The sequence below is a fragment of the Mandrillus leucophaeus genome, unplaced genomic scaffold, assembly GCF_000951045.1.
Source record: "Mandrillus leucophaeus isolate KB7577 unplaced genomic scaffold, Mleu.le_1.0 Scaffold1839, whole genome shotgun sequence".
NCBI classification, from domain to species: Eukaryota; Metazoa; Chordata; class Mammalia; order Primates; family Cercopithecidae; genus Mandrillus; species Mandrillus leucophaeus.
In genome coordinates, this window is record NW_012101853.1 from 85,683 (window position 1) to 99,614 (window position 13,932).

The 13,932-nt window shown below is 34.0% G+C and overlaps 1 protein-coding gene across 1 annotated transcript in view; it reads left to right on the forward strand.

The window, feature by feature from the left end:
* Positions 1-251: 251 nt before the first annotated feature.
* LOC105538042 (regulating synaptic membrane exocytosis protein 2) overlaps positions 252-13,932 on the forward strand; it is a gene marked incomplete at its 3' end in the record, with an annotated part of 189,423 nt that continues 175,742 nt past the window's right edge. The window contains exon 1 of the mRNA XM_011977770.1: positions 252-1,173. Coding sequence (XP_011833160.1) covers positions 345-1,173 — 829 coding nt within the window. The remainder of the gene's footprint in view (positions 1,174-13,932) is intronic.

Consider the following 13,932-nt stretch of genomic DNA (forward strand, 5'->3'; position numbering starts at 1 on the left):
ATCTAATTTTGGAGCATAAGCATATTCCAGATATAGTGTTGCAGGCACTTAATAACCACAACAAAGTACTTATTTGAACTTAATATAATGAATACTACTAAAACCATTGTTTTGGTATGCCTTTAAAATGAAATTTTAAAAAGGCAAAAGGACTACTTAGTTATCCATCAACCTGCCAGCAAATCAATGAAATGTAAAATTGATAAATTTTTGCTCTTCTCATTGTTCTTTTCCTTTGGTTACTTAGGAAAAGAAGCCCATCTGTGTCCAGAGATCAGAATAGAAGATACGACCAAAGGGAAGAAAGAGAGGAATATTCACAGTATGCTACTTCGGATAGCGCAATGCCTAGATCTCCATCAGATTATGCTGATAGGCGATCTCAACATGAACCTCAGTTTTATGAAGACTCTGATCATTTAAGTTATAGGGACTCCAACAGGAGAAGTCATAGGCATTCCAAAGAATATATTGTAGATGATGAGGATGTGGAAAGCAGAGATGAATACGAAAGACAAAGGAGAGAGGAAGAGTACCAGTCACGCTACCGAAGTGATCCGAATTTGGCCCGTTATCCAGTAAAGCCACAACCCTATGAAGAACAAATGCGGATCCATGCTGAAGTGTCCCGGGCACGGCATGAGAGAAGGCATAGTGATGTTTCTTTGGCAAATGCTGACCTGGAAGATTCCAGGATTTCTATGCTAAGGATGGACCGACCATCAAGGCAAAGATCTATATCTGAACGTAGAGCTGCCATGGAAAATCAGCGATCTTATTCAATGGAAAGAACTCGAGAGGCTCAGGGACCAAGTTCTTATGCACAAAGGACCACAAACCATAGTCCTCCTACCCCTAGGAGGAGTCCGCTACCCATAGATAGACCAGACTTGAGGCGTACTGACTCACTACGGAAACAGCACCACTTAGATCCTAGCTCTGCTGTAAGAAAAACGAAACGGGAAAAAATGGAAACAATGTTAAGGAATGATTCTCTCAGTTCAGACCAGTCAGAGTCAGTGAGACCTCCCCCACCAAAGCCTCATAAATCGAAGAAAGGAGGTAAAATGCGCCAGGTTTCGTTGAGCAGTTCAGAGGAGGAATTGGCTTCCACGCCCGAATATACAAGTTGTGATGATGTTGAGATTGAAAGTGAGAGTGTAAGTGAAAAAGGTAAGCTTTCTAATTACACATTTTGCTGTAATTGATTAGATAAACTTTTTTTATAGGTTGTATTTCTGAGTGAAAATGTAATAGGTATTACTAGCTTTATTTTAAAAGTCTTTTGATGGTATCGAACGTGTGAAGAAAACTTCATGTTATAAAAAGTATCTTCTGTTGTTCAGGTATAAGAACAACAGAATGATGTTCTATTGATTTTTAAAAATTGCTTTCTTGCTTTGTTTCTGAAAGTTTTCTTGTATCGCTTGGCAGCATATTTCAAAAATATCCATTAACTGTAGTTTTAAAAATAACATTAATTTTTTGTCTCCTTATAAAAGTAACAATATGTTCACTATAAAACATCTGAAAAAGTCTTCAAAGCATAAAGAATGAAATGCAAGTTATCCGTATTTCTTTCCCCCGATATAACCATTGTTAACCTTTTATTATATTTTCCTTCTTTTTTTTTCCTATGCATGTATGGTTTATAGATTTATAAAATTGGTATCTTGCTATGTATAATTTTGTATACTGATGCTTTCACTTGTTATCACATCATAAGTGGTTTTTCCCCAAACCATTAGATGTTCTTTAGTAATACATTTTAAATAGCTACACTAACATTCTATCGTAAGATTATACCACAAACTAAATATTTCTTTATTTGGAGCATTGCCGTGGCTTCCATTTGCCAATGTAAATTATAATGGTTATCTTTATACATACTTTTTGCCTACATCTCTTGAGTATTTCAAAAATATATATTCGTACTTTGGATTATTTTAAGCTTTAATTCAGATTACCAAATTGCTTTCCAAAAAGGTTGTAACATGCTTTACTCTTGTCAGATGTACTTGAGTTTTCAGTCTCAATTCACCAAATCTTTGCCAATTGAATAGCCACAAAAATGCTATCTCTTTGTCATTTTAATTTGAATTTGATTGTAAAGTTGAATGTTTTATACGTTTATCTGCATTTGATATCTTCTGTGAATTATCTGTTCATTCCTTTAATTCTTTCTGCCCTTCTTTCTCTGGGTATTAGTTTTTCTCTTATTGATTTAAAAGCGCTTTTTATATAGTTAGGATTTCACCCCATTTAACTGTTATTTGCCAAATACATTTCTCATTTTAATGTTTACATAGTATTTTACTTTGTTTATTTGAAACTATTGAATTTAATGTAGCTAAACCTTTGTATTTGGTGATTTTTTTCCATTATTTTCATCTTTAAAAGCTCTTTATTCACTTCCAAATCAATTAAGTATTTAACTGTATATTATGTCATTTTTAAATTATTTTTTAACCATTAACTTTTTAAACATTCTGGAATTTATTTTGGAGTATGAGAAAAATATCCCAGATTGATGAGTATCATACCAACCTCCTACTCCCAATTTCCTTATACCATTTGATGAATAGTCAATTTTTTCTTTATAGAATCAACAGGAATCACAAGGGATATTCAAGAACAGAGCTAGGTATGAAATGATTATGGAATCATTTTATACTGTACCAAAATAATTAGCTAGAACACATAAATTGAGGGTTTCCATTCTGAATTAAAAATAAAAACTGTGATATAAAAATAACTAACAAGAAATGAGGGGCCTACAGGAAGAGCCATAAAATTTTACTGAGTAGCATAAGGAAGATGTGAGTAGCGGTTCCTAATTAGGAAGGCTAAGTAGTATAAAGATGCAGGCTCTTTGCAGATAATCTCTTGGAGTTAATAACATTCTAGACATAATACCAATTGGACCCTTGAAGTATTTTATTTCTAAAGTTAATCTGGAAGAAATAACACTTGTAAGAATAGTTAAGAGTAGTGAGGGAGAACTCACTTGACCAGATAGTATAAAATGACAATAATTGAAAATGTGGTACTGATAGATAATTTGGACATATCAGTGAAATTTTAATATATTAAAACTAATAAATGATAAAATATAAAATGCACAACAATCCAAGAGGGAAGAGATAAACTATTCAACAAATAGGATTGGGGAAATGCATATGCAGTTTTAAAAAATCAAGTTAGGGGTATTTCATATTTGTTGCATTCAAATGATAAATACTAAGAAAAACTTGCTTATTAAAATATAATTATCTATAAAGAGCAACTGTCAATCTTAATTAATTTTTTGTGGAGTATATACACATTTTATTTTCCCTAAGCTGTAGTACTTCCTTAAGTATATTTAATCATCTTTAGTTTGGTCATTTTTCACATTTGCCAGAGTATATCATGATACTAAAAAATAAGAAAAAGGATAGTTTTGTTATCTTTGGTGGTTTGGTTTAGATTCTATATGGTAGGTATTTCTGTTATCCTTTGCTAAAGTAATGCCTTCACTTGTACCACATAAAAATGTAAAAAACCCAGAAATGTATCAGTTCAGTGCTTGAAAGCTTTTTTATATGTGATATCTTTATTTTAGTATTCTGAAGTATCCACTTATAAAAATCTCATATAAATAAAAAGGTATATATGAGTTAAATTAAAATCCTATTTGAAATAAATTAGCAAAGCTAAAACACTTAGAAAATATAGAAAAAAAATGCCTCTCACATTTTTTTATTCCCAGACTTGAACTTCTAGTAGACACTATTGAAAATAGTCCTCTTTCTCATGTATTTAATCATTTGTTTCACAGAGGACAGTTTCTGCCAACATGTATTCGGCAGAAAACTACACTTTAATTTGAATTTGGAGGAATAAACTTGAATGAAGTAATCTTTTTTATGTTTAATATTTCCCCAATAATTGAATTCAGTGAGGATAAATTGTAGCTGTTGAGACACTGAGATATTATGGGAAAGAGATTGAGTTATATCATGTCTTGGCTTTTCATCATTAAAGTAGCATTTTTTTTTATTATTTGTGGAAAATTGGCAATTTGATTTGGGAATAAATTGCCTTTAGAAGTATCTAACATTGTGGTTCATCTTTGATAGTTAACTAATGTTTGAAAATTCTTCCTAATAGTTAAAGAAATTTTGCTAGTGAATTTTAAACATGTTTTTCTGTATTTTTATATGTAGAGACATCATTCTAAGAACCAACCAACTTTTAAAAAAAATCACCATTTTGTTTTATTATCCCTACACTAAATAACTCCAAAGAATGTGTTTTACAACTCCGATATCTTTCTCCTTGTCTTTACTTTTCTGTTTCTTTTCAATTTTGTGCATAATCTTTCAAAAATATGCAAGGCAAATTTTCATCAAGTTATCTAATTTTAAAATGTTAACAACACTTTATAGATAGCACCAAGCAACATTATCATTGCAAAATAATTTTTTTCTAGGTCCTAGTACATCATAGCTTCTACTACGTAGCAGAATCTTTCCTGGTCTATAAATAATAAAATTCCTTGGCAGTTGGTAGCAAGTTTATAATTTACTCTACCTAATTTTTTTTTCTCTGCTGTCCTTTTGGATAGTCTGTTCCTTTTCTTCTTCTATCTTTAAGTTTTGGCTCGTCTCTTACTTGTCACTTCAGATGGATTTCATTATTTTAAATATACAGAGTTTCACTCAAATTTATAATAGATGTCATTTCATTCAGTATATTCTGTTAAATGATGCTGCTAATTACAATGACTGGGCCATTGTTTGTGTAACAAAAACAGAGGTTTCATGGAAAAAGTATCAGTTTTGGCATAAAAGAAGATGATCAAACCCTTCACTAACTATGTGATTTAGTTCTACCTTTTTAACCACTCTAGATCTGTTTCTTTACCTATAAATCTGTAAATCGGGATAATAGTATCTCTATTGTTCAGTCATTGTAAGGATCAGATGAGACTGTGTATACACAATACTCATCATACAGTATTCAAATCATTTTTGGATTACTTAATGTTCTGTGATAGTTAAGACTTCTATAGGACAACTCTAAAGAGCTCTGAATGAAAGTATAATTGTGGTCATATGGATGTGGTCATTTGTGTTGGTTTCGCCTCTTCCAAGATCTGTCCTAAATTGAATGAAGCTTGTTTTCAGGGTAGAAAGAATTTGCTTAACTTGTTGAGATGTAATTTTAAGATGTAATTCAATGTCTCACTGAATACTGAACACCTATTTACTCATTTTTCTGCCAAGAACTCTTTCAATACCTATCATTTGCAAGGTGTTGGATTGGATCCAGTGGAAAATGCAGAAATGAGTTACACATTTTTTCTATCCTAGAAATTGAGAATCTAAAATAACTAGCAATATAAGGCCATTGTACTAAACAGGTACCATAGGACTTCAGAGGAAAGAAGCATTAGTTGTATTTACTGATTTTGCGTGCTCTGTATGTCTTGTAACACTTTTCTTTTACTCAGTGTGATATAGTTTGCTTTTTACAACACTAAATTGATCGCTTTCCCATACTTTGTGTTGGGTTAGGAAATTGCAAACTGATGTTTTTTTCATTTTTTTGTTTGTTTGTTTTTTGCCTTTGGGTTATAGAAGGAGGTAAGTCTTAGATTGCTAATGTCATAGTATTTCTGAATTTAAATATTTCGAACATTCTTCTCAAAGTTTAAAATATATTTCTTTGTAGCCTTTAAAAATAATATTGGATTTCTAATTTTATCTATTATTTTCTTACTGAGTAGTCTATAGCAGGTTTCTCAACCTCAGCACTACTAACATTTGAGGCTGGATAATTGTTGTGTTGCACTATGTCATGCATTGTAAGGTATTTAACAGCATCCCTGGCCTCTACCTACTAGATGCCAGTAGCATCCCTAAACACAGTTGTGACAGCCAAAAATATCCCCAGACATTACAAAATATCTCTTGTGGGGCAAAGTTCACCATCTCCAACCCTCGTCCTCATCCTTATTCCCTTCATTGGGTCTCCTCCCCACTTCACTTTCAGAACCAATTGAGAGGATCATAACTATCATTTTTTTAAAAAGAGTAGACTAGAATAGAGTAGAAAATATCAAAGTCAAGTTCACAGAGTAAGGGTAATTGTGTTCAGTAAATTTTTGCTTTGTTACAATGTAAAATATATATTTCTTTCTGTAGATTATGACCAAAAATGTTTTAAAGTTACTCACTTATATTAGAATTTTGTGACTCACTTGATGCTCGTGTTTCGCGTTTAGACCCAGAGAAACGTCTAGAAATTAGTTTCAGTGGCGAGTTAATATCTCGTATAATAGATTCTGAACTTTTCCTTAGATATATTTTAATCTTAATATTATAATCCAGTGTAATTTTTCACTTTAATTAAATAGCCATGTTGTTAACCATTTGACCAACTGCACAAAAGATGCCCCATTTGATCTTCTTTAAGTTACAATCTGTTGTGGGGAGTTTTAGTTTCTTCTGTGTTCCATGGCCTAATCTGACTGTTTTTACCTGGTAGTTGCAGGCCTTTATTTTTTCTGTATAAAATTTTGTGTAAAAAGTGGCCTAGCAAATGCAAGAATACATGTGTATGGTAGTTTTCTAGCTGTAAATTATGAAATGTTTGAATCAATTCTTACATGTGAAATTAGCACAACACACTTTTACTTATTTTGTAAGACGAGAAGGTGAATGGAGATGGTGGTGGATTAATTTGGAGAAAAGACCTAGCATAGGAGGAAGGAAAAATAGACTACACCTTTCAGATAGAAGCATGATCCTTTAAGCTTTAAAAACACACCCAAAAAATGTCGGCTTTGTATTTGTCTGAATTTAGATGTTGTCAGTATCATTAGTGAAATTTACTGCCTTACATAGTCTCATTTTTTATAATTTTTAAGTAATGAATTTACTATACGTTTGTAAAGAAAATAGGCTATTGAAGACAATGTACATTAGCAGTGTGAGAAAAATATTAATTTATGGTATCTGAGACCAATTACACATCTGAGGAATTCGAAACCAACTGGACTCAAAAATTTTTAGGACAAGTTCTAATAATAAGAATATGTTAAAAATTATTAGATGGCTAGATAACAATTTTTTTTTTTTTTTTTTTTTTTTTTTTTTTTTTTTTTCCAGGCTGGAGAGCAGTGGCATGGTCATAGCTTACTGCAGCCTTGACCTCTTGGGCTCAAGAAATCCTTCTGTCTCAGCTCCCCAAGTAGCTGGGACCACAGGCTTTCACCACCAAGCCCAGCTAATTTTTAAATTTTTATTAGAGATGAGGTCTTACTGTGTTGCCCAGGCTGGTCTTGAACACGTGGGCTCCAGCAATCCTCCTGCCTCAGCCTCCCAAAGTGCTGGGATTACAGTTGTGAGCCACCACTCCTGACTTGCAATAAAATTTACTAAGACTTTCACAAGTAAAATTTTTAAAAAGTCAAAGATTGATTATTCTCTTGTGTATTCACTCCACCTATGGGTAAAATAATCTTATGCTAAATAATTATTCCAATTTTAATGTGAGTCTTAGGACTTTACCCTTGAATAAAAAGGACCCAATCACATTGATGTTACTTGGATATAATAAATTCCTCTGTTGCTGTATTAGGCATCATTGTAACTCCTGACCTCAGGGAATCCGCCCGCCTCGGCCTCCCAAAGTGCTGGGATTACAGGAGTGAGCCACTGCGCCTGGCGCAAATTTTAATTGAAAGTGAAAGCTGTTATGTTGGATTAGAATTCAGTAGAGGATGCCTAGATTTTAATATTTAGTAGAGCTTTAAACATTTGATGATTAAATTTCTTCAATGGATAGAAAAATGTATACTTTTATGGAGGATATATTGTTATTATATTATTATTATTATTAATCGATGAGAGACATAAAAGAGTAAATGCCCTTATGGTATTACAAATGGTGTATAGGGCATTTATAATTGAGCTGAAAAGCATTGAAATAGCAGACAAGTTGGGTCTAAGACTAATTCAGTATTTCAAGAGGTATAGAGTAGATTCATTCATTCATTTATTGATTATTTCTTTCAACTAAAATATATCAAATGTCAGTAATATGTAGTACTAGAGTATGAAACATGAAATAAGATAGCATTTTTTCTTGCTCTAGAATTCCACCTTTGGGGTACAGGAGTAAAATCTTAGACTGTAAATTTAACTGCATATATGGTTGACTTATCCTAGAAAATTGTATCTGGGATAGGCTTTTATTTTTGTTAGCCTGTGCTAGAAATATTACACAAGTGAAAGGATTTTAGAGTTGATTTAGCAGCAAAACAATTTGGCTTCTTATTTAAGCCTCAACCTTTTGGATATACAATGTAATTTTACTGCATGTGGGAGATTATCCATTTATTATGAAGTCTCACTTGAGAAAATGATCAGATAACGCAGTCTAGATTAGGGATAGTTAAACTATGGTTTGTGTGCCCAATTCAACCCATCACTTTTCTCTGTATCTCTTGTTTTTGAGCTTGGAATGTTTTTTACATTTTTGAATGGTTAAAAAAACTTAAATATTTTGTGATATAAACATCACATGAAATTTATTTTTTATTATACTTTATGTTCTAGGGTACATGTGCAAAACGTGCAGATTTGTTACATATGTATACATGTGCCATGTTGGTGTGCTGGACCCATTAACTCATCATTTACATTAGGTATATCTCCTAATGCCATCCCTCCCACCTCCCCCGACCCCACAACAGGCCCCGGTGTGTGATGTTCCCCTTCCTGTGTCCAAGTGTTCTCATTGTTCAATTCCCACCTATGAGTGAGAACATGCGGTGTTTGGTTTTCTGTTCTTGTGATAGTTTGCTGCGAATGATGGTTTCCAGCTTCATCCATGTCCCTACAAAGGATATGAACTCATCCTTTTTTATGGCTGCATAGTATTCCATCGTGTATATGTGCCACATTTTCTTAATCCAGTCTGTCACTGATGGACATTTGGGTTGGTTCCAAGTCTTTGCTATTGTGAATAGTGCCGCAGTAAACATATGTGTGCATATGTCTTTATAGCAGCATGATTTATAATCCTCTGGGTATTTACCCAGTAATGGGATGGCTGGGTCAAATGGTATTTCTAGTTCTAGATCCTTGAGGAATCGCCACACTGTTAAATTTTAGTGTATATAAACTAAATTTTATTTACACATGCCAACCCAGTCATTTATGTATTGCCTATCGATTCTTTCATCAATACTTTTTTTATGACAGAGTTGAGTGGTCGAGACAGATTACATGTTTGCTGTCATTGCTTTGCAGTGCTGCTCAGCAACTGCAAATTACAGTGACATGTTTATGACTCCACAGTGTTTTGAGTAGCATGCACACAACCATGCTGTGACATTTCATTTATTTTTTATTAACTGTGCACACATTATGTCATATCAAGAAAGGATAAGGAAAGTGGACTTTGAATGTTACAGCTTTAAGGCACCGTGGAATGTGGATCACATGTTACCAGATTAAACACCCATCACAATATTATCAACTCACAGGAAAGCAAAGTCCAGAAAAATTTGAAAATTTAAGTCACCAGATTTGGTGACTTTTCTTAATGAACTTAACCCAAAATTATGAGACAAAAAATAACTATTTTTAAGAGAAATTTATACTGTGGTAAAGTTATTTCTACAATTAATGTTTGAATCTTAACTAATGTCAAGCTGTTTTATATACTTGACTTGGTGTCAAAAGTTAAAACAAAATAGCAAGATCTCTATCCCTGCAGAATTTTGCAGTAGAAATATCTTCTAAGCTCAAACTACAGTTCCAGCAATGTTTATCAGACTTCAGTGTGAATACAAAGAAACCTCCGTATTTCAAAATTTGTTTAATTGTGCAGTTGAGGACCTTCAACTAGAAATGGCTAATCTGCAATATAATAACATGCTAAGCTTTTAGTAGAAGAATCTAGTAAAAACCTAGAAATGTATTACAAGGGATAAATATGCATAGTTAGATTATATGTTTATCAATTGATATCAGTGTTTGGCAGTACCTATCTGTATGAAAAGAAAATTTTTGAAGATCAAATACCTCTTATTACAGATCAGTGGTAGCAGATGAAATTTTGATGATAGGAAACACTAACATTGAACCCCAGTTACATGAAATATTATCCTCAAAATGTATAGGTCTATATTTCAAAAATTACAGTCAACTATTTATATTTTAAGTTTCATCAATAAAAATTGTAGAAATTTGTCTTCACTGTTATTACTTAAGACCTACATAATAGCCTCGATTTTGCTCTTTTGCTCCTAAAATATTTGTTATTTGGCTCGTCAGAGAGAAAGTTTGCCGATCCCTGGATTACATGCATTGTTAATTTTCGATAGTTATCTTGAGATCAGTTGATGATATTTTCTAAAAATGAGCAAATAATCATTAATACTTTTTTTAATTTTTAAAAGCTAAAAAAATTAAGTTTTAAAAATTAAACATTGTTATAATTTATTATGCCTTTTTCTGCTGGACATTTATTTTCTTCAGAATTTAAATTACTTTGCTTCACTTTTTAAGCAATATAATTTATTTTAGGAAATAAAATTAGGTGTACTTACTGAGTTGTTACCGTATTTTCCTGTAATTCCTTGATAAGGGGTTTTTTTTTTTTTTCATTTTTGAACATACTTTTAATAGCTGCTTTAAAATCTTTGTCTGCTAAATCCAATATCTATCCCACTGAGAGTCAGTGTCTTAGCTCAGACTACTATACCAAATTACCATAGACTGGATAGCTTATAAAGCAGATGTTTATTTTTTACAGTTCTGGAGGTTGGGAAGTTTGAGATTAAGGTACTGGCAGATTCAGTGTCTAGTGGAAGCCCTCTTCCCAAGTTGCAAATAGCTCTTTTTGCTGTATTCTTACATGATGTGGGAGAGATAATCTCTCTTGTGTTTCTTCTTATAAATGGACTAATTCTATCATGAGGGCTCTACTCTCATGACTTCCCTAAGACTTCACCTCAGAAACTATTATATTGGGGATTAAGGCTTCAACACATGAATTTGACAGGAGGGGCATGCAAACATTTAGTACATAGCAGTCAGTTTCTTTGAATGATTTTTTTTCCTAGTTATGAGTAATGTTTTCCTATTTCTTTGAATGTCTTATAATTTTTGGTTGAAAATTGGGCATTTTAAATGATGATCATGTAATAACTCTGGATTCTTACAGATTTTCCTGAGGATTATGTTTCGTTTTTCTTTTCCCTTTTTCAGTAACTTTCTTGGACTTAAAGTATAGAATTTGCCTCCCTGTGGTATGTGTCCCTCTGAAGTCTCTACTCTTTGGGTCATGATCCAAATTGTTAGCCAAAGATTGGGGCAGAAGTTGTGCTCAAATATCTTGAATTTGAAAGCCTCCACCTTATGCCATTTAATCTTTGTGTAGTATATGGACACATTTAAAGTTCAGCCAGTTCTCAAGTAACTCTTGGGTTTTACTTTCTACCATGCTCTCTCAGGATCTCCCCTGTGACTAAGAAGTGATATAATTTCTTAGCCTGATATATGTGGAGAGTGTATTTAGCTTTTCTGAGGGTCTCTTATTTCCATGGTCTTCCTGTTAAATTTCTGACTGATCTGTTTCACCCTTTGTTGGACCACAACCTTAGGCTAGAAAAATTGCTGGTTTTCTGTTTCTTACTGGGTTTGCCTCTTTTAGCTGAAAAAACCTTGGGTTTTCAGCTCCACTCCAAATCAAGTTTATGTCTTCTGGTAGCAAAAAAGCTGCTGGTTTTCCCAGCCATCATCACACTGATAGATTTATTGATCCTTCCAGTAGACCCCTTCCATGTTTGTACTCTGGTAGAAGAAAGTTATGGAAGCAACCCTAGGTAAGAAGGTAACATATATCTGTTGTTATTATCTGAAGCTCTAGAAGTTTTTCTCAATTTGGTATCTGCTTTTGTTTGGTTTCCACAGCCATGCAATTGTTGTGACCAATTTTTCAAGACTTATACTTGATTTTTGTGAAGAGAAGTAGTTAACACTTTGTGCCACTACCTAGAAATACCACCTTTTGCATGATTTTGTGAGTCTGGAATTCAGGCAAGGTTCAACTGTGTAGTTTTTCTTCTTCATATGATGCTATAAAGGTTAACACTGGTGGAATTTAGTTGGTGATATGAGCTCATCTAGAGTGTCCAAGATGACTTCTTTTGCACATCTGATACCTTAGCAGGGATGGTTAGATGGGATTCTGAACCAGTGCACCTACTTTTGGTCTCCCTAACATAGCAGTTTCCAGTTAGCAGGACTTCTTATATGATGGCTCAGGGCTCGCAGAGCTGTAATTCTGAGACACCACTTATTCTGTCCTAGCTTTGGACTCATGTGGCATCATTCCTACCATATTCTATTTGGTATTAAAGAAAAGTCACAGAAAATACATGGAGAGGGATCTACAGAAGGGCATGAATACTGGAAGACATGGTTTGTTCAAGGACCATCCAAAGAGCCCAGTTACCCAAAGGGCTTTAAAGCATGATACATACATCTTTTTTTTTTTTTCCTTATTCCCATGGATATTTTCACAAACCACTTCTCCAGACATCCTTGTCTTCAATCTTGTCAATTTTTTTTTCCTTGTTGGCCTATTAATTAGCCAAGCCATTTGCCCTGCCTATGTGTTTGTATATATTCTTACTTCATGGCACCTTCTTTTTCTATACAAAGTGGATGGCCATCTGAAGCCCTGCCCTATTTTCTTCATTGCTTTCTTTCAGGGCCACTCTTGAATAGGGCTGTGGTACAGCACCAGTCTACTTTTGGCTTTTATGCACATGCTGAGCTATCCCATCAGTGAACCAGGCATGATGTTTGTCCTCCTTTGTCAGGTCGCCATAAGTGGCCCCTTGTGTGGCCATAGATGTGAGCTGAGGGAGAGATGACAACACAATATTAGTAGATGGTATGGAAGTCTGGGTTACCTTCATATGTGTTTTACTTATGCCCTCTGACCCTACTGATGCTCAAACATGGATCACTACTTCTGTCTTATAATGAATCATTGTTTGGCTTGTCCAGCCTTTCAGTTTGCAGACCTAGCAGATGCTAGCTTATAATGGGCACTTCTAGTTGTTTGGTCATTGATGATTTATGACTAGATCTTTGTCCTCCGCCAGGGCTAGAAGCATACCAAGAACTGTTTTCCAAGTAGTATATAGGTTTCCACTGCAGACTACATGGCCTTGTTCCAGAAACAAGTGTGTACATTGTGATTGTCCTAGTGAGATTTGCCATAAGTTGTATATGGCTTCTTTTCCCGCCATAGATGCATCTAATACCATACAGTCTGTTACATCATGTGGCCCAAGTGACAGGGTTGGACTTTATCTAAAGCATCTTCCCGCTCTGTGTTCCATTTTGAGCTGGAAGCCTTCTGTGATTCTTGGCAATTGAGTCCAAGCAATATTCCATAGTGTGGAATATGCTACCTTCAGAATCCAAATAGATAACCTACCACGCAGTGTGCTTCCTTCTCATTGGTGGTAGGCACAAGAGGTAATAATTTATCCTTTGTCTCAGAGGGGATGATCTGACCATTCCCATGACCACTAGGTCTCTAAAAATTTCTCTGGTGTTATAGGCCCCTAAATCTTTGTAGGATTTACCTCCTACCCTCTAAAGAGTATATGACTAAACAAGACTTCAAATATAATTACTACTTTCTCACCATGTAGTGAATCAATATGATGTTCTGTGGAATGTCCCTATGGTCTCAGTCTTTTTGGACTGTATTATGGTAGAAGGCAACAGAATTAGCATAACCCTAGAAAGAACTATCAGTATGTCTTTTTTCCATCCCAGGTGTATATGAGTAGTTCTGGTCGTTCTTGATAGGAATGGAAAAAAACACATTTACCAATTCAGTGTCTGC